The 24,648-nt window shown below is 29.0% G+C and overlaps 1 protein-coding gene across 3 annotated transcripts in view; it reads right to left on the minus strand.

Annotated features, from left to right (window-relative positions):
- Positions 1-180: 180 nt before the first annotated feature.
- Positions 181-24,648, minus strand: part of LOC123293739 (apoptosis-stimulating of p53 protein 1-like) — a 598,530-nt gene continuing 574,062 nt past the window's right edge. For all 3 annotated transcript variants that reach the window (XM_044874642.1, XM_044874641.1, XM_044874640.1), the window contains 8 exons: positions 12,590-12,765; positions 9,090-9,292; positions 6,398-6,605; positions 4,156-4,798; positions 3,242-3,390; positions 1,855-3,124; positions 975-1,174; positions 181-257 (listed from right to left, as the gene is read on the minus strand). In XM_044874642.1, coding sequence (XP_044730577.1) covers positions 219-257; positions 975-1,174; positions 1,855-3,124; positions 3,242-3,390; positions 4,156-4,798; positions 6,398-6,605; positions 9,090-9,292; positions 12,590-12,765 — 2,888 coding nt within the window. In that variant the 3' untranslated portion in view covers positions 181-218. The remainder of the gene's footprint in view (positions 258-974; positions 1,175-1,854; positions 3,125-3,241; positions 3,391-4,155; positions 4,799-6,397; positions 6,606-9,089; positions 9,293-12,589; positions 12,766-24,648) is intronic.

The raw sequence follows: 24,648 nt of genomic DNA on the forward strand, positions 1-24,648 counted from the left end.
CAACAATAAATAAAATACAGTTCATAAAATGTTTAAATTTTTATTTACTGTATTTTTTTTCATTGATTTCTAAAATTATACAATTTTTTTTTATATAAAATAATTTTTTTTTAATAATAAATTTGTATATTTGTAAATCATGTTAGCAATATTATTTTTCTAATATTTTCATTTACAGCATATACAAATTTATTTTTTATAAGAATAATTTTTTATTACTATTCGTTCGTTGACTTCGGTGTGACTCTAGGATAGAGCTGTAATAAAAGAAAAATTATTAATTATTTTATTATTTAGTTGAATTATGTTGATTTCAATTTGTGGTTTTTATGACTTTAATTTGCGTAGAGATTTAAAATCGATTTAAAATCTCAATTATTACTAAGTCTAATTAAAAAATTTGTTGTGGTATCGTAATATGTGTCTATTTATTTTTAATAATTGTTCCATTTGACGACGGATTGATGGAAAGTATGTAGCGACTTTTCGTTCCTTTTCAATCTAGCCTATAGTTTTCGAATAGGCAATTATTGACAGGGAGCATGGTAAGTGGTGGGATATCTAAATCGACTGCACTGTTATCTTATAAAATTTACAATAAATCATGCGTTTTATTTATAATATGACTAATTTTCAATTGTTCAATGTAAATGGTATAGTAGATACAATTATATTAATAAAGTAGTATGTCGCTACTGCGGTATCTCTCAGAAATAAAACTCATGCACGGAGCGAATAGATTTGGAATTCAAATTGAAAACTAGAGAAATTAAGATTTCGATATAATCATTATCAATAGTTCTATTTAGTTTGTAAATTTTTTTTTTTTGGAATAATGATTAAATTCTTATGTTTGTATATAAATTACAAAAAGTGAGATACAAATAGAAAAGAAGGAATAGATTCATAATTAAAACACATATTTTGAGTCGTGATACGTTCGATATAAAATTTAAAAAAGTTGTTCATCTTACCCCCAACAAGTTCCGTGGAATATATCCCTCTTGATCACCCAATCGAGCCCACCACCATTCACGCTCATTTTCATCTCCTTTTCGAATGATTGTAAGTTGATCGCCTGCTGAAAAACTTAGTTCATCCGGTTGTTGAGCAGTATAATCAAATACGGCATATACAGCTCCACCACATAATATTCCCAATTTTTCTTGTACACCTAAAAAATATTAAAATGACTTGAAATAAACATTCGCATAAACTTGAAATAAACATATAGACATTTTGCTGAGAATCTAAATCACATGTCGCTGGCACGAACCCAGGGTATCGTGAATTCTTTTTATGTCATTATTGTGAAATTGGTTGGCTCATTAATTTTCGATTCTTTAAAACGTAATAACGTGATTTTTGGTTTGTTTTTTTAATTTTTATTTTCACGGTTTATTTCAGAACAAGCGAACTACCGCCGTTGCCTATTAAATAGTATGACGGCTAATCTTGACAATATTTTTAATATTTATTAAATGCGTTTTACTTTTTCACTTTCCACCAAATTAATTTATAACATTCATGTTACTTTTGCAGAGATCATTCCTTTCAAAGGCCTTTCCGATTTTTCTATCTTGTGATACCATATCATTGTGGACAAAAGTAAACAACATGGCCAACCTTGACGACATACATCCATTGTTGAATTTACTATGCTTTTTATTTAATTTTTTTTTTGGTGGATCATTTTACAATTTGAATCAGCTTATGTTAGTTTTATAAAATTTGGTCGTAGCTTTTTACAGGGGTAATGTTAACAAGTATATTTATGCAATGCAATATGTTCGTGACTGTAGATTTACTCCCCAATTCGCAGTAAAAATAGTAGGTAACTAATAATATACTTACTGTACAAATATTCGGAACATCCATCAAAACCTTCCTCATCTTCTTCACATTTTTCAGCTGCAGTTTCATGATCTGATAATGTGGTAGCAAAAATACATGCACCATGTTCAACCAAAAAACGTACCATTGCTACATTATTACAGCTTGCAGCACAATGTAACGGTGTCCATCCATCACTATCTTGTGCATTCACATCACAACCATACTCAACCAAAAATTGTACAATTTCTAAATGGCCCGCACATATTGCATTATGTAATGCTGTAATACCTTCATCATTAGCTGCGCTTGGATTTGGTACTTGTGTTGCTGTCTTTTTCACTAATTCTAATTCTCCTTCTAAGCTCGCATCCAATAATAAGGCAAGTGGATCAAAACTAACTCGTCGTGATAAATTTACTTTACCCGTTTGTTTTAAATTACCCTTATTTACTCTACGTATTACATTGTCTGTATTGATATTCATCGATATCATTTTATCCAATGCTGAAGTGATATCACTGTTCGATATGTTTTTCTTATTCTCGTCATCTAAATCAGTTGTTTGCAGTTTCTTTTCATCCGATTGTTGAATCCGATCTACAGTGTCGAGACTCTTACTTTTTGATATCTCATTCGATGATTGTTTTCGATCTTGTGAATTTATTAAATCGGATGGAGGTGATTCATTTTCAGGAAACAGGAAAGCAGGTGGCATTTCAATTCGTCGATTTATCGTAACATGAACCCCATTCACTTTAGGTATCGCGCGTAATTTTGGTTGTTCTCCAGGAGGTTGCTTTTTAATTGTCAATGGTTTCGCTTTGATTGGTTTGTTATCATAATTTGGTTTTATTATTGTATGAATAGGTGGTGTTGATGGATTATTATCTTGTGGAATATCGGATGTCGGTATTGGAGGAGGAGGTTCTTTATTTTTTACATCTAATTCTGTTGTTGGAGACGATGAACCGGCTGGTTGTGTTTGTCTAGGAGGTGGTTTAATTGCAGGTTTTGGTGGTAGAATTGGTTTAGGTGATTTATCATTGTTATTGTAGTTAGCTAAATCAGATTGTGGAATTGTTGATGAACTGCTACTATTAGTTGGTGCTATCGATGAAGATGATTGTGTTGTTCCCATTACTTGCTGTTGCTGTAAATTTGTTGATTGTATTGTTTGCGGTTGTACTGGTTGAATTTTAGTTGATGATGTTTGATAAATTGTTGATAATTTATTTGGTCCATGAAGTAAAGAAGGAGCTGTTGATGATGGGACGTTATTTGATGATTTCTTGGCAATAAGAAATCAAAATTGATTATTATCCTCTTATAAATTATATCTAGCATTCCTATTGTAAAGCCTATTTTATATATACTCATTTTAACAAACGAAAATTGCAATATTTACCTGAATATGATTATTACTTAAACTTTGACTATTCGTAGTTGATAAAGTGGCTGATGTGGATGTAGTTGACGATGGGCCACCTACCGGTTGACCTCTACTTGTGCTGATTAGTTGTGGATGCACATGATTATTAGGCTCGCTAGATTGAACTGAAATAAAACAACAAAAATAAATTATCATAGTACAAAAAAAAAGAAGAAATAATAATTTTAAATGATAAATTTGGGATCAATTGTATTAGGTAATTTAAGAACAACAGCCCTCAAAAATAGTAGCCACAATCACCTGAAAATCGGTCAAGTACGAGTCGGAGTGTAAACTCGCTTATCATCAATATAGTGCATTCTTACAAAGGAAATGTTTACAAAATATATGACGCCCTGGCCAAGATTTTATTCCATGAGGGCAAAAATTTTTTTGGTAATGACTTCAAATTTATGGTAAGTAATTGTAATATAATATCCTTATAAAAAAATAAGAATTTTATGACACTATGCCCATAGCGAAACAACAGCCTTAAAGTTGGGTCACTTTTAATGAAAAAATTTAAAACAAAAGTAAGACATCATCTCATACTTAGGGTATATTTTGATGGGATTGAAGATAAAAACACGACAGAAATTCCGTTATCAATTGTATTCAACAGATTTGATAAGGGATTTGAGAAGGGAAGAAGTTCTTATATTGAGCTGATTCCTTTTGATCCATAGAATATTTTTAAAAGGAAATAATTAATTTCGCATTACGATATGTGGAAACGATAATTTTAAACAGAAAATTAACGGGTCCTAGTTGTTAAAAAGCGACCTTAAATAAAATAATAATAATAATAATAATAAACGGATGTTTGAAGACACCCATTGGAAATAACGCGATTGCCCCAAGCTGGCAGATTATAATTTTAAAACACTTACGTAATTTTTGTTGTTCATTAAATTGTTTGATATAATTCTTTTCTTGTTGCTGATTCGTTAATTGTTCATTTTGATTGACTGGCACCGCTAAACCTTTGTTAATTGTTGACAAAGGTGTACTATGTACAGTCATATGTTGCTGATATCCTCCACTAAGTGTATTCAGTGTTGACGGCGGAGGTGATTTTAATATATTATTGTTAAATTGTTGTTGAATATTATCTGTTGATTCTTGTTGTATTGTTGATTGTTGCTGCTGCTGTTGTTGTTGTTGTTGTTGTTGTTTATCTTTATTTTCTTGTTCAATATTATTATCACGATTATTTTTTTGTAGAAAATTTACAGAGAATTTTGTATTATATGGTAGTGTTTGATATTTTGGATCTGATTTTGTTGCACTAAATTCTGTTATGTAATCGTTACTAAATTCGCCACCTTTGTTGATATATTGTTGATGTTCAGATTGCTCTTGTTGTTGTAATTGCTGCTGTTGTTGTTGCTGTTGTAATTGTTGTTGTAAATGTTGTTGATATTGTTGATTTGTATTATTCTTTTTGGTATTGTTTAATAATTCGTGATATTCATCTTTATGATTTTTGTACATGTTGATATTTTCATTTTGGTTTAAATTTGTATTTTTTAGCTATAAAAACAAAAGAAGTTTTAGTTTCATTTCATTAAATATAAGTGAATAAAGAGGTATATATAGGTTTATATAGGATAGGGCGTAGTTAAAAAACCTTTTGAGAAAAGCGGAAAATTTATGGTCAGTTGATGGAAGGATGAATATAGTAGTGGACAACTTAGAATATAGGATATTACACCTATTTTTGAACAGTGTATCAATTAGATTCTACAGTGCTAATAAACCACTAAAAAAAAACACAAAATATTTATTCATTTGATAAGTGCCCATAAAGATGCATTTAAATTTTAAAATTTTCCGCGTAATTTGACAAAAACGTTAGACGCAATAGACTCCATATTGCTCTGTGGTCATTACGTCGGTTGGATGTGTAAACAAATGCGCTTATATTTTGTATGATAATTTTAGCTTTTTAGTTTATACAGCCATTTGACGTAAAAACAAGCGGATACTATTTCATGATGATAAAAATCAGATTAAAAAATAGAACCGGCAAAATACGTAATTGAGCATGAATAATATTCGTATGGAAAATTTTTGCAGGATCCCGTTTAAAAAATGCTCTTGAACGTAAAAGTACAGTGTAAGTAACAAAAATGTTCTTAGACATTTTTCTCTAAACCCTGCATCAGTTTTCGAAAAAAAAATTCTAAAAATTTGAAAAAACACGTTCTATACGATTTTCATCCCTCAAAAAGTATATTAAAAAATCAGAGTTTTAATATGTATGAAATTTTTATTTGTAGCGTAAAACTTACTCAACAACATCCCGCAAAAATTTTTCGCCTAATTAGTAATTACATTTTAAGTGCTTGATTGTTAATTGTTAAGAGAGCGCGCGAAAAAACATTCAAATGGGATTTTCACCAATCGACTCGAAATAATGTCAAATTAACAGAAAACTTCATTACCTACATCGCAACCCTCCGGAAAATCGAAAAAATTTGTTTTTCCGGGGGGGGGGTGCGTTGTGGAAAATGAGATTTTTCGAACTTTTCTGTTAATTTGACTTTATTTCGAGTCAATTATTCGTTTATCAAATTCCATGATTTAACCCTCTATTTCCCCTCACTTATCGTGCTGGCTAATGACGAAAAATAGATTCATGGTCCAAAAATGTACCACTTCTTTTAAAGAGATTTGCAATCTCAAATCTGCTGTAATAAAATCCAAGAGTAACAAAATTGTAATTTTGAATAGGCGAACAGTTTTTATAGAAGTTTATTATTTAGAAAATATATTTCAAATTGAACTATTTTTAAAATATGTTCTCCTAATACTAATTTAATCAACGGTTACGGGTTACCACGTTGAGAATAGCTGATATTAAAGACACCCGAGTATTTAAATCAATATTTGAATAAAATTTGAATAAAATGCAGGCACTTCTGGAATGATGAGTTATTATTTAAATAAGTTTTATTAAAATCCTTGATATTTGAATAAAATGTGGGCACTTCTGGATAAATGAGTTATAATAGTTATATGAGTTATTTGAATAAGTTTTATTAAAATCCTTGAAATTGATTTTAAGTCAAATCCATTTACAATTTTAATAATTAAAAGTATCGATGATAATGAAAAAGAATTACTTACTTGATTTGATATAACAGGTATAAAATAATTCTTTTGTAATAATTTATCATTAAAATGATGATCGTTTGTATTGGTATTTGTATTGGATGATGGTATATGATTATATGGTTCAATAGCAGCAATATTTCCTCTTGACTGTTGTTTTTTTAATACATTATGTGGATTATTGTTGATTAATTGAGTATTTAACATTCCATGATTTGTTATTCTATATAGGTACACACAAAAATAAAAACAAAAATTAATAATTAGATAAAATTTAATTTAATTTAATTAAAATTATTTATTTGTTGGTGGATGTAATTTTAAACAGAATATAATAAATATTTTTGTTCTTATTATTACAACAATCAATAATAGGTAATACTGATAATCAAAATAATTATGTCAAATTTATTTTTGCTGTTTATAAAAGTATTATCAATATCATTACCTACATTATATGTTGGCCTATATATTTGAAATTATTTTAAATTTAGATTTGGTTCATGGTGAAATAATTGTTATAATAAAATATATGTTACTTATAAATAAATTTTAGTAACATCTCATTTGGGAATTTTAATGTCAAGAATCATTATTTGTTGGAAATGATCTAATTCAAAAGGACTTTTATAAAATATAAGGAGAACAGTTTTCAAACAGGCTGATATGATTATTCTAAAAGCTTGCTCTATATTGATTATTAATTTTTTTAAATATAATATTTGTTATCTATTTTAAAAAAGGTTATAAGATTTCTAAAAATTCAATTTGACTCATTTAAGAAATTGTCTGTTTGCTAATTTTAATTTCTTTATAATTTTGAGTTTATAAGTAAGCTTTAAACTTTAATATAATTTGTACTTGTGAAATGTGTGGAATTATTCTTAAAACGGTGTTTTATATAAAAATTTCTTTATCTTAAGTGGGCTAATAATCTTCGGATTAATAATGAAAAAAAGCCTCCTTTGAGTCTTGGATCCGAAGACTATCAACCCGATGTAAGATTGTGTTTCGAGCGGGTACAGATTCATTTCGACTGTTAATGAATCTCGAAGAAAAAAGATTCTATCCTGGAAGATTGGTTGATATCAAATATCTGTTGAATGTCGGACTTAGTCGTCCCAATTATTATTACCTTGAGATAGAGCCTAAGTGGCCGAGCGGTCTAATTCATGAGACTTTGACCGTTTGTCTACATAGAATTAATTTAAGTGTTCGAATCCAGGCAGCGGTAGTGTGAACAATTATAATTAATTGGGGAGGTAGAATTGATCACATTGTTGTCGCTTGGATAAGAACTAAGTAACCGATTCCACTCACATCATAAATGTAATTTTAAATATGGGTGTAGTTAAATAAATAAAGATTAACAAATAATGATGGGGGTGGCCTCCGTTCTAGACGTACCTATATATCAAATAAACGGAGGTTTTTCACGATATTAAACAGATTTCCTATAAAAAAAATCATGCACTTTTGAAATGTGTATTGCCTGTAATTGGTTGGTATTCATTAAAAAACCAAGTATGTATATCAAAGCACTTATTTGTCAAAATATGAATCGATTTAGACAATATGCAATGTCATAGAGTTGTGATTTTTGTTTAGAAAATCGGGTTGATTTGTGTCATAATTTTTGCTGGACCAACCGTAAACTAGAATTCTGAATCACGTTGACTTATGAACAATTATTAGGATAATTAACAGTATTTTATTACATTCCTTTTGTGCGAAATCATTTAGTTGTTTTAAGAACATGAATAATTTTTACATGCTATTTTCATTTTATTACTATTACAAAGCCATGGAGTTGAATACGCCTTACAGAGAATGGAAAATTTCTGTAACTGTTGTCAATAAATACACTTTTTAGTACAGTGTTAAAAAATCTAATATATTTTCATTACATGAAAAAAGGTATAATATGTATAAAACAGATGAAAAAAAACAATTGACTGAGTTAATTGTTGAAATACCATGTATAGACAGTGTTGATTACTCTATCATATTAAACACATATCTATACATGTCACACATACGTAGCTGATAATCCCATATTAATACATAGTATAAAATTTGCATCTAATGTGTGTCCTCGTGATTAAACAGTGATGTTTACAAAAAATGTTTCAAACAAAAGTTGTTTATTTTTTGATAAGGAACATTTTTTATATTTAAACTTCTGCTCTATCTCTAATGGTTTAAAAGATGGGTCCTACAGACCCAAGACCCAATTGACTTATGTTGCTCATTTACGAAATCGACTACACTTTTTACGTCCTAAGCATGCTATGAAAATTTCAGCTTGATATCCCTTTTCGTTTTTGAGTTATCGTGCTTACGGACAGACAGACGGACAGACAACCGAAAATAGATTAATTAGGTGATTCTATGCACATCTATAACAAAATTTTATTTGTAGCACCAATATTTTTAAGCATTACAAACTTGGGACTAAACTTAGTATACCTTGGTATATTTCATATACATGGTATAAAAAGAAGAAAATGTTCCTTTTATTGTATGTATTAAATTAGATGGGAGAAGAAAAAATATTTCCTTACTATCTCGAAGAAAATAAAAATATATTATTTAATAAAATCAAATTAAATTAAATGAAAATATTGTATTGATGGTGTAGATACTTAAACTTCGTTAGTTTTTCGTTTTCAATAAAAAAATGAAAATAAATTTTACTTATACTCACTGATTGGGCAGTTGTGATGATTTATTTGAAGCAGCAGTGATTTGATTAGCAAGTTGTTGATTAAGAATACGTTTTCGATGTAGTCGGTCTTGTAATTCAGATATTCGTTTATCTATATTCGTCATTTCTTCTTGTCGTTGTGTTAATGCTTCACGCTGTTGATTTAATCTCGCATTCTGTTGTTCATTTAATTTATTTCTATACTGTAATTAATCAAATTAAAATTATCAAATTAATTTCGTTTCATTAATTTTACTTCTATATAATGGAATGGTAGCAGAGCCGATTATGGTACAAATTTTTTTTATAACATAGGTGGTACAAATTCAATTTTTAATCTACCTTACACTACCCAGACACTTTTGGAACGCCCTATATATTTGACCAATTAACTAGAATCGGCTCTTAAACTATAACCAATTAAAAAAATATAATTTTTTAATCTTATACTTAAGAAAATGCTGTTACCAAAGATGATAATATAGTTCCTGAAATGCAGAAATAGATACATGCAGAAAAACACAAAAAATACACGCTAGGACTTCACCAACATTTCATGAAAATTTAAATGTGAAAACAAGTGAATAATGCCCATAAATAATTGTAGTAATTTTTGTTTTAAATTTGTTAAGAATACTGTTTTTTATGTTTGTTGTAGTAATTTTAATGTTTGTAAAATGTACACGTAGGGAAAAGTGCTCTATAATGATCTCTCAAGGTAAAATGATCCCTCGTTGTTTTAAGTGAACCATTAAAGCCATCTAGTATATTTATCGATAGATGGTTTCAACGTGATCAAATTAATCGTTCAACAGAAACTTATGGCGATGTATAAGCTATTTTGTGTTTCGTAGCAAAAATATTAATTTTAGAAACTGCTTATGATCTATATGGTAAGACAAATTTCAACGTAAAATTTCTTTTTATGTGTTATTTTTCGCCTTTAATAGTAATATAAAACATTTTGATAGGCGTATAATAAATTTTAAGGTCAGTTTTTATGGCCTTATTCAAATAAGTCGTTACGGTATTACGTTATGATCCTCTTTATATGCCTTAAAATAATGCCTATTTTGTGTGTAAAATTATAATAGGTAAAATGATCCCCCATCATGTGACGGGTTTTGAATTTTTCGATAAAGATTATTTTACCAATGATTTTTGTTTTCGTACTAATCTTTGATGTAACGTAAAAGAACAATTAATATTTTATGTGAACTGTTTGTTAAAAAAAACAATGGGATGATTTTACTCACCTATTCATTCAAATAGGTCAGTGAAACGATCTATTTTGTGAAATATTGAATATTTCTAAAAATTTGAACAAATCAAAAGAAATTGGTATGCCAATATTGCAACACTTGAATTAAGAAACCAAAAATATATCGACGTTATACATGTCTTAAATAGTTTCTTAGGGGGATCGTTATAGGACATCTTCTCCTTCTATGGTTTATTTAATTGTAATAGATGAATTTGGTGAATTTTAGAGAATATATATATAAAAAATATACTATTTATTTGTAATTATAGGTAGTATTTACTAAAACGGCAAAAAGAGATTAATATCTATTAAGAATTACATACATCGAAATATTGGTACTTAAACTGTGGTCAAGATGTCGGGATTTCTATAAAAACATCACAAAAAATACTGGTAAGAAATGGGAAAAATGTGTATTCAACTCAAGTTCATTAGGCTAACATTTTCTGAATTGTTAAATTTGTCGGATTTGTGAGTTTTTGTCATAAAATACTCATATTCAATAGGAGTTGGTTTTTAGAAAAACTTGGTCGGAAATGTTTTTCCCAGAGGCCCTTATTCACGGCTATTTTTTTTTGTTGACAATTTTACCCAGAGATATGTAGTCCCGTTGCTGTAGCCACATTGAAGAATTGAAGAAAATACATTGGGCCTTTTACATTATGTAAAAAAAAATATTGAATCACAGAAAATTATAGAAAATTTATTCTCAAATTTTCTAAAACAGATATCATTTATTTTGAACAAGGAAGTAAAAAAGCTTCATTGACAGATGTTTTATTTGAATTATTTTTTTGACTAAGGGAAAATAAAAATTGATTTTGCTCAAATGTGAAACAAGGATGTAGGTACACGTTTTCTCTATCTAAGGTAGTACTCCTCGAAATAGTAAAGGTTGTCAAAGAGCTTATCGTATTGAAACATTATTTCAAAACCACAATTTTATAACTCAGATTCAATGTATCGATAGATTACATCAATATGGGCATTATTGCACTTTTATGTCATGTGATGCATACATATGGTATATTATAATAATGTCTAACCTTAATGAAAGATGTCCAATAATTCGCCATCTTTAAAACGGGATAAAGATATATTAGAAAAAGAATACGTTTAATTCAATCTTTGTTTCAATCTAAAGAATAAATTAATTTACAAATAAAAAACAGCAAGAATCCGAATTTAAAAATGGCGATCCGACGCACAAAAATATGAAATATGGTTGTGTATACAATTTCTTTTTTTTTTTGTATATTCCCTTTGTCTTTGATAGAAATAATAAGCTTGTAATATATAGTGAGGTGTAAGGAAATATGATGATGGTCATTTCAGAAGAACCCGTCTCTTAAAATTTTATAAGGAATCGATAATGTACTATTCTTTCAATTTTAAAAGATGAGTTCTCAAAAGTGCAATACCGTTAGGTTAAAACTTTGAATACATCAAGCGTGAAATTGATTAGGCACTTATAACTAGTAAATTTTCCAATAAATTACTTATAAATTGAAGAAAATTGCGTATGTGTGCATGTCAAAAATGAAAAGCATTATTTATTACTTGAATACAGGATGAACAAATTAATTAGGCTATATTGCTATGCAAAAATTGCAAAAATATAAAATTACGCTAAATTGGTCAAAATTAGAAGCTTAAAAATTAGTCAAATTAAATGTAAAAAGTAAGTTCACATCGAAATCAACATTATGATTATATTGCTTGTTTCTTGATCTTTTTTGATGGGTGGTCCTTATTACTTATGCCATTTTTGTTGCGTTTCTGCTTAAATAAATAGGTTGTGGTAGCTAGTAACAATAAGTTCTCTTTTCAGTTTCATTAGCGTTGGCTTAGCTTAGAATGCATTTATCACTTTGATGAGTAAATAATAATAGTATTTTACCCTTTTTTTTTGGCAAAAACAGCTTTTGTTACCCATACCAAACTTCTAGTCAATTTTAATTGGTTATGGCATTTTATTATGTTGCTAAGTTTTTGCTTTTGACAAAATTTGCTACCACACATATTTTCTGATCTAGTGGTCGAAAACCAAATCTAAACGCTTTTAGTGAAGTGTTCAGTTTTCTCTTTTTTATATTAAACAACATCATTTTTATTCGCCTAGGGCGTTAAATATTTATCGATAATTTTGTTACATCCTATATACAAGCAAAATTATATTTTGATTGATTGATTTTTATGAAATATTGTTAAAAAAGATAATGTAGACAATATTTACCATTAATTCCCTACGGAGTTTTTCCAGTTCTAAGGCCGCTGCTGAAGGTGGTTCGGATGCTCGACCTCGTCGTAAATCTTCGAGTTGACGTGTTAATTCATCTACTTTGGCAACAGCTACACTTAATTCTTTTTCTTTCTCGTTAAAAAGTGCTCGAATTGAGTCAAGGTCACTAGCTGAAAATAATTAAAAAGAACAAAATTAATATTTTTTTATTGTCTACGTATTTTTTGTATATTTAACACTAACAAAAAATTGCAGGAAAATGATACAATGAGGATATGGACGATCTTTTTAGGGCCGACAGATATCAGCAGTTTAAATAAAAGGCCAATCTTGTAAATCCAATTTCCTACGATAAATAATCAATCATGCCAGCTTTAGTTCTTTAATACTCTATGAGTCATTAAACATATCAGTTAAAACTTTTTAAGTGTTATTATTATAACATTACATGTGATGGGTAGGTACCCTACAGACTATGACTTACTGATGCAAATATATTAGCGGCAAGATAAAAATCCTCAAGCCTTTATTACGGTCTGCAGCCTAGGTCAATTTTTATTGGAACGATGTTCCTTATCGCACGTTACCGTTTTGATTTATTTGCTGGCTGGAAGGTAAAACCAAAAAAAGTGCAAAAAAAAGCGACATTTTCATGTAGATTACCTAGGAAACTAATACTTTTTTAATCGATTCAGCTTGCTATGAATCTTGAGAAAAAGGAAAAATATTTTTATAATATGCCAATTTGTATTTTTTGTCAAAATTTTATGTTTTATCATTTAAAAAAATTGTGTTGTGTTCATCAATCAGAAGTTAAAGATAACAGAGATAATTAAAAGTAAGTACAAGGAAATTTTTATGTTATGTTTATAATAAAAATCCTGATCAAAACAAACGTAATATACGCACATATTTGGATGACTGCCAAATCAGAAGTATGTCTTTTTTAAACTAATTCATACAGTAAAAACAAAAAGTAGCTATAAAATTCAATTCTTTAAAGAATCAAAAAAGTATTTGACTTCTAAGTAAGCGCTACATTTATAATGCATCAAGGAACGAAAGGACTATAGTTCCTACCGGGTGGAATTTTGCAAATATTTATTCAAATGTTCATCTTGTTAGTGCATTCAATGCAGTTATATCAGTACGATCGAAGAAAAGTTTGACAAAGGTGAATGAACTAATTAGCTGATTTTAACACCTATACCAAATTTTGTTAATGGCATCAATATTTCTAAGCGTTGGGACTAAAATTAGCATATATATATTTCATATATAACTGGGTAATAAAAAAATACATTTCGACTTGATAATTATTGTTCCTTTTGAAAGTTATTTAAAAGTAGCAAGGCGTAATGGTTTCATAATTGTATTATTTCGAATATACCAAAAATTAGAAAGTGGTTTTTTCTCGCCTAAACGAAAAGCAACGCTTGTTTAAACACACAACGAATAACATAAATTAAATTAAAGCTAATACTTTTTAATTAAATTAAATTTGTGTATAATTATTTATGCGTAAAAGTGTTAAAGCTAAAATAAAAAACCATTATATATCACATCCACATGGTATATATACTGTTAGAGATGTGTGGCGACCCACCCTGATGAAGGTCCAGGTTTTTACATGAGAGATGATGATATATAAAGTATATAATATATTATGTAAAGTTGCGAGACCACATTCCAGCCTCGGTCATAGGGGCAAGCTAAGCCTACGGCAATGATCTTCACGTTTAATATTACATATTATATTATTACTACATAGAGATACAAGTGTATATGATGAAGACAGTGCCAGGGTTTGGTAAAATTATTATTGTTCTTTATATGAAGTTTATTTTTAACACGCTTTATTAGCTATTAAAGAGAATGTAATGGAATTTTTCAATTAAGTTTCCCCATTTTTTCGGGTTTGAGTAATCGTGATGACAGACGGACAGACAGACGACAGACGACAGACAGACAGACAATCGGAAATGGACTAATTAGGTGATTTTATGAACACCTTTACCAACCTTTTTTGCTAAGCATCAATATTTTTAAGCGTTACAAACTTGGGACTAAACTTAGTATTCCTTGCATATTACATATATGCATGGCATAATAAACTTAGTATACCTTGCATATTACAAATATGCATGATATAAAAACTTAGTATACCTTGCATATTACATATATGCATGGGATAAAAACTTGGGACTAAAAACAATGGAAAATCGATATAAAATACATTGGCTCTTATGGAGGAATCCCAAAAAACGACATATTTTGAAAGTTTTTGATAATTTTCAGTTGGAATGAATGAAAACAAATTTAAAAAAAACTTATTAAAAGAAACTAAACATATAAGCAATGGCATAGAAAAGAAAAAAACAAGTGTCTCCATCCATTTAAGGGATATAAGAGCAGGGTAGATTTAGGGTTGAAATTATTTTTGTCTTATTCGAATTCGTAAATGAGCAACATGGTACAAGTCTTGGGTCCGTAGGACCAATCATGTAAACCGTTAGAGATAAAACAAAAGTTTAAATATAACTATTATAAAAAATGTTCCTTTTTTCGTCAACATTATTGTTTACCCGTGAGCGCGATAATTAATTTTTATAATGAAGAAAGATCTTATATAGAGAAGAAAGATACTCTTATTTCTTTGTGTGTAAGAGTGTCTGCTTCTCTACTTGCATGACGTAAAAAAAAATCGATTGCGCAATTAAAACCGTCTATACATAGTGTTTCAACAATTAACTCAGTCAATTGTTTGTTTTCCCTTGTTTTATTCTAAGATAAAGCCTACTTATGACTATCATATTGAATGGTTGATGTTATTAGTGATTTTCCCAATAGGTTTTATCATTTCACTTAAATTACAAATAATTGCATTACACATATATTGTAAGCCCTTGTTTTTTTATAAAAAACAATTTAAGTCCCCATTCCGTTTGTCAATGACAATTATATTTCAACTATTTCTTTCATGGTATTCCACTCTCTGATTTGAGCCTAGAAATTACATATATTTATATACACATTAACACAAAACATCTGGAAACAGTTATGTCAGGTGCCATTATTATTAAAAGATTACAATTCTTGTATCATTTTATTATTACTATTGAAACTGTGTTCTCCAAATCATTATAGTTCATCATTGTTACATACATTTTCAATTTTATTAATGTTTATTATACTTTTTTAGTAATTATTTTTATTGGAATTTGTAGGATAAATCAGTATATCTAACTTTTTAGTTATTTCGAAATTTAATAAATCACCCTACCTTTAATGGAAATAAGAAAAAAATAGAAATTTTTCGATAAATATTTTTACATTTAATACTCTAAATAGCGATATTTAGATAATAAGAAAAAATGATTCAGTTTGCGAAAATGAAATCCATTTATGATTTTTGAAAAGGAAAGATCAGAAATTCGAATAGAGCGAATCCTGGTATACGAATTTTTACCCGACTGCGCAATATATATATATGTATGTGTGTGTGTTTCTGTGTGGCATTGGCATACTAGAGACCAAACGCGCGGGCCGATTTTGATGATTCTCACGTCAATCGATTTGTATTAACCTTGCGAGTGCTACAGAAGATATGGAAGTAATGAAAAATCAAAAAGCCAGACTGTGTTAAATATAAACTGAAAATAAAAACACAAGTCCAGAAGTTTACATAGCGACTATAACAGTCGGGATCCATTATTGAGAAGATTTGAGCCGGTCTATATTTTTAGTCCTGACTGTTAAAGTCGTTATGATAACTAATGGACTTGCTTTTTTCTTTTGAGGGATGTTCATGTATTCTTTTATTATTTTTAATTCATTGTTTACACCGTTATAACATAGTTAAAAATATAAATACTGTTTAAAAATGTTGTAATTAAGTGTAATGTTTAAACGCAGTTCTTTTGGCGCTCTCTTTTAATATGTGAGCTGTTAATTTGTGACAGGTCAATGTCTGTTTACTACAGGTGTAATATCCACGGATGTAGTAATTATAGTGTATATCCATGGTAATACCATACAAAATATAAGTAATTAATACCATACAGTATGTTAAAAAATCTGACAAGCCACATACTATGACGTCACGTCCGTTTTAGAAATTTTAATTTCATTCACTGAATTTGTATTTTTATTAATATAATTTTAAGTAATTAAAAATATACTAATTACTAAAATAATGGTTTAGTTCAAATATCCAGCCAATAAAGTTACGGAAAAAAATATTTGAACCAATTTTAAATTTCATGAATATTCCCTATAGTATTCCGTAAGAAGGTAAGTTATTACAGATTTTGTTTTCATTTTTAAATATTTCAATTTTATCAGATTCAAACAAATGGCAGATCTCCGTATCTTCGTTAATATACCCTGTTTTATTTTCATTCTCGAAATATTAATGATTTTAATGTTTTGAAATGAAGCTGTAGAAATAAATGATATGCATTTAAGCCATCAAATCTATCTTTATCTCTATATATATAAATGCGAAAGTAAACATGTTTGTTTGTTTGTTTCTTTGTTACACTTTCACGCTAAAACTAGCGAATGATTTTTAATGAAACTGTAGGGCAATATAGCTCATACTTCAGAATAACACATGAGATAGATATAATTTATAAAGATATTTTAATAAAAAAAAATAAATATATTTTTTAAAAATTAATGTAATTTGACATTACCATAAATTATAGATTTCTGTAAAATATTTCACGGCCATCTTTTCTGATATGATACTCAATGAATAATTACGACTATTATACATTTAAAAAAATAGAAAGCCATACATATATTTTACCTGTGTAAAACAATCCTTTCCATTTTTTCGAGTGTTATAGAAAGGGGATCAGCGAGAGCAATTTTTATCAATCTTTACTTTTAAACCCAGCGAAGTGGGTGGGTATCACTCTAGTTAATAATAAAATTCATTTTAATTTGAGTAATTGTCCTGATAAAATTTTGAAATCAACTAACAAAGAATCAAAGCTCGTTGTAAGTTATATGTTTCCGAAATATTTTAATGAAACAATATGAGAAAATATGGTTGGCTGTTCTTCGTCTGAAGATATATATGACGTGATTTATGTGTTTCTGTCAGTACCCTAAAAACCTTAGTTAAAAAGACAATACGTAGATGGATAGCTCTATAAGAGTTTTCCTTTATACATTGTTGTATTTGATATAAATTTAATGTAAGCTATACAACAGCTAGTCTAACTAGTAAAGAGTTCGAGTCGAGGGTGGTTTTCTGGAGAGAATATGAGAGAGTAAATGAAAACTAAGATGGATGACAAAGCCATGATGTGGAATGTCATTCTTACCGAATTGCACACATAAGCACGTCCGTTTTATGTTATTGGTGAGATAGATGAGGTGGGGGGGGGGTGGTAGAGTCAGTGGTGATACTACTAGTATCAGTGGTGTAATATATGTTAGTTACATTTTATAATAGTACAGTTAAAGATGTTACAAATAAAGAAAAATGAAAGACACTGCTTGCATTTTGCTAAAACCCCATGGTTAGGTTAGGTTAGGTTATATTGGCTGTAAACTAAGGACACACTTAGAGCCCATTATGATATCATATATGTGTTTTACCACCTTTCAGCTGATAATTTCATTTCAGGTCCTCAATTTCAGAGGCCGAGTGCACCTCCTTCATGCATATACCATTAAATTAATTAAATTAATTTTGTTGCAACGACAGGAATCGAACCCGCTACCCTAAGCATACCGCGAACGGAATTGGTTACGCCATAACCAACCAAGCTAATAGGGGGACAAAAAACCCCATGGAATGTGTTTCTTAGATATAAAATATCATTAGAAAGGCATGAGTTAGTGATGGAAATGTTTCTATTTGTTAATAGACAATGAATTGTTAATTAAATGAAACGGTTAATGTTAAAGTTGACTTACAAAATTAATAAATAGGCAACTTGAATTACGTACACGTTATACATGTGTAATAGTTTTCGTTTATTTCACAAACACTTAACCTTTACGTCAGACAAGTTGCATATTTACTAATTTTTTAAGTGAACTTTAACACTGATCGTTTCATTAGATTAAAAATTTATGAACACAAAGAGAAACATTTTCGCCACTAACTCATGCCTTACTAATGATATTTGACATCTAAAAAATACATTCCATGACGTTTTAGCAAAATATGACCGGTTTCTTTCATTTTCCCTTTATTAGCCGATTTTTCCCTTTATTTAACATCTTTTATTGTGCTATAACATGCTATGTATAAAGTGTCTAATAGTAGCAACGTGTAATTGTTTTAGAGTAGAAAATGCGAACCTATAATATTATAAATCGGTATTTAGCCTGAAAAATGGGTTGGTATTCCGATCTGGATGCTACACATATATATTAATGAAATTCCAACAGAAACTTAAGCAGACTTCAATAATTTAAGTAAAAAAATAGCAATTTAAAGATTTAAAAAAGTTTCGAAATTGAACTGCTCGCTGTAACAATAGAAACAAATAAAGAACACAAACCTGAAAAACGCCGCACAACTTTTAATACGTTTCAGAATGAAGGAACTATTAAACAAAATTTTACGTAGTTTAAATATCTGATACTTGTTTAGTTTGTTTCAAAGGACAATGTACTACTAATCTTATGAGGATTGGATCTCGGTCAAAGAATATTAGATAGAAAAATGGCTTTCCGTGAAGCTTTTTCTAACCCACTCACGATGGGTTACTTATCTAAACTGGTCTTATTCAGTTTGTACTGTTACATATTGTATAATACTATTATCTGTATACCAGATGAAAATTCTCCAGATATGAGAAACAGTTTTCTCAAGCTGTGTCTCATATACTTTCTGTTATCTAAAATCAACGAAGTTTAAACCATTTGTAACTAACTGGTGATATATTTTTATTTTAATACATGAAACATAAATTTATAAAGTACACATAGCAAATAATTTTTTTTTGCACTAAATTATAGTAGTTATTTTTGGAACTATTGGAACTATGCTCCTTATCGCACGTTATTATTCTGATTTGTTTGCTGGTTCGGAGGTAAAACCAGAAAAAGTGCAACAAAAAAAGATACCAAAATCCGACATGTATATTACCTAGGAAACTAAAACTCTTTTAATCGATTCAGCTTGGTATGAATTTTGATAAAATGCAATAATATTTTTATAACCGTCAATTTGTACTTATTGTCAAAATTTTATTTTTTATCATTTAAAAAAATGAGTTGTGAAAGTTATCAGGAGTTAAAACTAACAGAGAAAATTTAAAATCAGCAGGTATAATGCAATTTTTATGTTATGTCCTAATAAATATCCTGATCAAACCAAACGTAATGTTTGCATATATTGGGTTGACTACTAAATCAGAAGTATGTCTTATTTAAACTAATACTACAATTAATTCATACAGAAAAAACTAAAAGTAGCTATAAAATTAAATTCATCAAGTATTTGACTTCTAAAATTAATACCTTCAATTTCCAGAACAATGTGAATAAAAATTTTTAATATAGAAGAAATACTTTTATAAGAGACTAAAAAGCAAAAAATAGCCATAGTGAAATATATAAGCTTCGTATTCAACTGTTAAAATTTCCTATCAAATTGATTATCGGCTTAACGAAGTTCGATTATTACAGATTTTTTAAAATAACAAATATTAACTCATAGGTACACCACGTCTCAAATTTAACAAAATCAAATACAAATTCTATGCTCAAGTAAATGTTGCCTATAAAATTACTTTGGTCAATGCTGGTAGCCAAGTTACATATTTTAACAAAATATAATATATTTTTGGAAGAACATCAATATGTTTTGGTTTATGATAGAATGACCAGATCAAATTTACTTGGTTTGTATATTAGCCAAACTACATTGTTGGGCGTTATTATATATTGTTTGATATGATTTGTGCTTCCAATTCACTGAATATTCTATTTCATTTCACGTACAGTACGGTTCTAAAATACTTGGGGATATTAGTAGATCAAAGGCAATACGGCTGATAGGAGACCATTCCTCAGAAGTCTTGTTACAAACACTGTGACTAAAGGATAGTTGAGTTGCGCTATAGTTCGAAATTTTTTCAAGGTTAAATAGCCCACTAAGAACTATAGTCTTGATCTTATATATCAGTCTTGCTTCTTCCATAATTGACTATCACTGTTTTGTACACTTGTTATTGTACTCTAGTATTGCTTTTACACATTAGAAAGATCAAGCAAGACCTTCAAGATTAAGACTAAAGTGTAAGAAAAAGATGAAAAACTCGGTACTAAGAACAAAGATAGTCAAATACAGTTTTGTTTTAGTCTGGCTCTTGCGATCTGGCTCATCACTAAGGTTAAACGAGATAAGAGCTGAACTAAATAAAACTGGAAACTGAGTAGGTAAGAAACATCTCAATGATGTCTGAAAACACTCTACTAGATCATTAACAATGTGGGGGAAGCTTTACCAAGTACAGAAACGAGAGAGGCCAGTAAACTTTTAAATGCTTCTTCACATTGGCAAGGAAAATATTCAAGCAGATTAATTGTAAAAGTTGGGAATGAATGAAAATTATTGGGATCTATTATCTCCGAGTATATGATAGATTAACCACTCTGGCACTCCTGATAGCGAAATTATAGAGTGGATTGCTGCTAATCTCACACGATTTGAAAAGAGTTTAAAAGGAACATTTAATATTCATAACCTAGCGTCTTATAGGAAATGGGAGTGAACTGCTCTGTCATAGTAATGGCAAATCACAGAACTACTTCAGCGATTACAGATTGATGTAACACTTCATTCTAATGAAATAAAGTGTTATACTTACCTACGCTACTTTGAGGAAAATAGAAGTAGAAAAAGTCTATAACTAAGTTAATTGTATCAAAAGAAAAATGAACAACTGCAAGATATTCTTCTACCAAAACAATTAAGACATATACCGTACATATGATACAAACTCAAACATATCATAGAATAGCTGAATTGTATGTTGTCTCTGAGTTATATGATATATTAAGCTTAACTTGTTACATATATGAAATTTACTATATACGTATTTTCTGTATAATATATACATATATTCTGATTGGCAAGAATATTGGGTCAGTATAGCAAGATCTTAATTGGAAAATTCCAGGATACTTTTTTTAAAATATTGTATGAAGCTTTTTGAAGGTTGTTAAATATCGTTAAAGCGATGGTGGCAGCTACAGAGGGCATCAGTCTAACTTCAATGACAAGGAATATTTATCTTTTGGTAAATATCAGCATATGCTTTTTCTGATATCTTTAGAATTGATCTGCATAATTTTCAAAGCTTACAAATGCGTGTTACAAATACTGTGTGATGGGGTTTGAAAAATTCTTTTTAGACAAAATTTTCTATTTAAAAATGCGTTTCAAAATATGTGGATATTCCAAAAAAAAAAAACAAACAAATTTTCCATTAAAGTATAGTAATTTTAAAAGTTTTAAAAACCAATTCGACATACATAATACGTGGTATCTAAAAGTGATCTAAATGGTACCGAGATTATAATTTTTGCTGTTTAGACCCCCAATATTATAAAACGGAATGGGTGTGAAATAAGGATCAATAAATCAAGAAGTTTTTATCGATTCGGATTCTGTGCTTTTAAACACATTGATTTTTCAGGGGGTTAAAAATTTTAATTTAAAAAAAAATATGACTATCGTTTTATTATAATATTTTTTTCATATTTTCACACACTTTGCTGAGTTTATATTTGGTTTTAATTCATCAAATTTTAATTTCTTATTAATTAATTAATTAATTTTAATTTATAATCACAGATGCTTCACTATTTTTACATTATGTATAGATAGAAAACTATTGAACATTTTATTAGAAATTGGAAGGTTTTCCGGTGTTGCGGACTCAAATGTGGACATCTTTGTGCTGATAGTTGTTATACTTTGTCATTTTCGTGTCACGCAATAAGAAGGTAACACGTAAGTAAATTATTTTGTTTTTTGAAATAAAGTTTAAAGCCTAATTATAGGCTTTAGGGTATTAAGATTTTATCGTTATATTTAATCATATATTTGAATAAAAAACTGAGGTCATTTTCTTGTTGAGATTTTCATACCATTTTGGTGGCAGGATTTTATTGGACAGTCCTGCTAAGGAAGACTCTATCTGTCGATTTCAATTGGAATCTTTTTATATGCCAATTTATAGACATAAAATGTTATCTATAAATATATAGGAGACTTTCTATAGATATAGATAGTCACTCATCACGATATCTCTGGAACTATAAGACCTAGAGACTTGAAATTTGGCAGGAATATTCCTTTTGCCAAGTAGAGGTCAGCTAAGAACGGATTTTACGAAATTCCACCCACAAGGGGGGTTGCGGGGGTGTTCATGAATAAAAAATTCAAATTTTTCAATTATGGCTTTTAATAGTTCAAAACTTGGTCAGAATGTTTTAAATTACATTTAGAAATTTTTTTAACCTTCGGAGGGTAGAAAGGTGTAGCGAGAAAGTGGGAAGGAAATATCGAATATTTACAAATATACCTAAGTGGGGTATCAAATAAAAGAGCATGACGTGTACATTACAAAACTGTTATCCAACGCAAGGAAATGTGGAGGGAGGGGTGCAAGTGGGGATGTTGCCCAGCAAAGCGGGTAGTTCCCAGCTAGTATAGATATAATGTTTCGCCATATTTTTATTGGTAATTATATGCTATTTATATTGATTACCTGCGATTAAATAATTTAAGTTGGCTTTGAGTAAATATTGCTGTGTACCTGAACGTAATTCCGTAAATGTTTTACATGAATTTCTAAAGGCAAAACAAAAATTAAAAAGGAATTAATAGTTTTTAAAATCAAATCACATTTTCAAATTCGACTAGTGTACCTACAATGGGGTTTGTATATACATTTTGAGATATAAATACCTATTTTGAGAACTTTCTAAGTACCCTATAATCACATATCACTTAAAATATGTTACACACATATGTGTTATGTATAAGGCATAATAGGAATACAGAAGTAACAGTATATCAATCGAAAAGTTTTAAAAGGTTTAAACCAAAACCCTATCATTTACACATATAGCCTAGCCTAACTCTCTCTGTCTATCGTTATAAATATAATAATAAAGTGTCACATATTGAATAAAACGAAAACAAAACTTTATAATATACTTTGAATGGAATTGAGTGGGTACCATTTTAGTTTACTCTTACTTTACTTAGGGATGTCAAATAAAGATTAAGTTAGAAAAGATCTAAGTTTAAAAGATGAACATATTATTATTTGGAGGAAAACACTATCTTTTATTTTGGATGGAATTTGTTCAAATAATGATCATATTAAAGTGTAAAGTTTTGCCTTTCTAAATTTATTTTTTAGAATTAAAAAACTTAACATTTACAGTTCTTTTAAAATTAACTAAAAAGGATAATAGAAAAGTTGCATGTTTTTCTAAATTTTTTATTTTTTAATATTATTGCCAAATAAAATTTATTATATTATTATTGTCATTATCTCCAAGCTACGGATAAAATTTAGTTCATATATGATAGATTCACGTTCTAACAAACAGAGTGTTAAAGAAGACTAGAAAAGAACTGACACTGAAACTATAGTGTGGATTGCTGCTAATCAAAACAGAAAAATTACGCAAGAGTTTACACTTAAGAAATATTTTATATTAATAGCCAGCGACTCATAGGAAATAGAATTGAACTTGGTAATGAAAAATCGCATAGAATTATATATGGTAATGATGAAAATCGCATTTGAAATGAAATGCAGTGTTCTAGGCTACTTTGAGGAAAAATAGAAGTAGAAAAAGTCTATAAGTCAGATTCCTCGTTTTCGTAACGCCATCGCACGGAGAAATTCTAAAAGAACATGCATAATGATAAATGGTTTGTTTCTCAGCTCGCTTTCACTATATTATAACACATATTTTCATAGAAACTGATTGCCTCACAGCCTCAACGGAGGTTAATACATCACTACCGTTTTATTTATTCAAAAATATAATAA

Source organism: Chrysoperla carnea, chromosome 2 (assembly GCF_905475395.1).
Source record: "Chrysoperla carnea chromosome 2, inChrCarn1.1, whole genome shotgun sequence".
Classification (NCBI taxonomy): Eukaryota; Metazoa; Arthropoda; class Insecta; order Neuroptera; family Chrysopidae; genus Chrysoperla; species Chrysoperla carnea.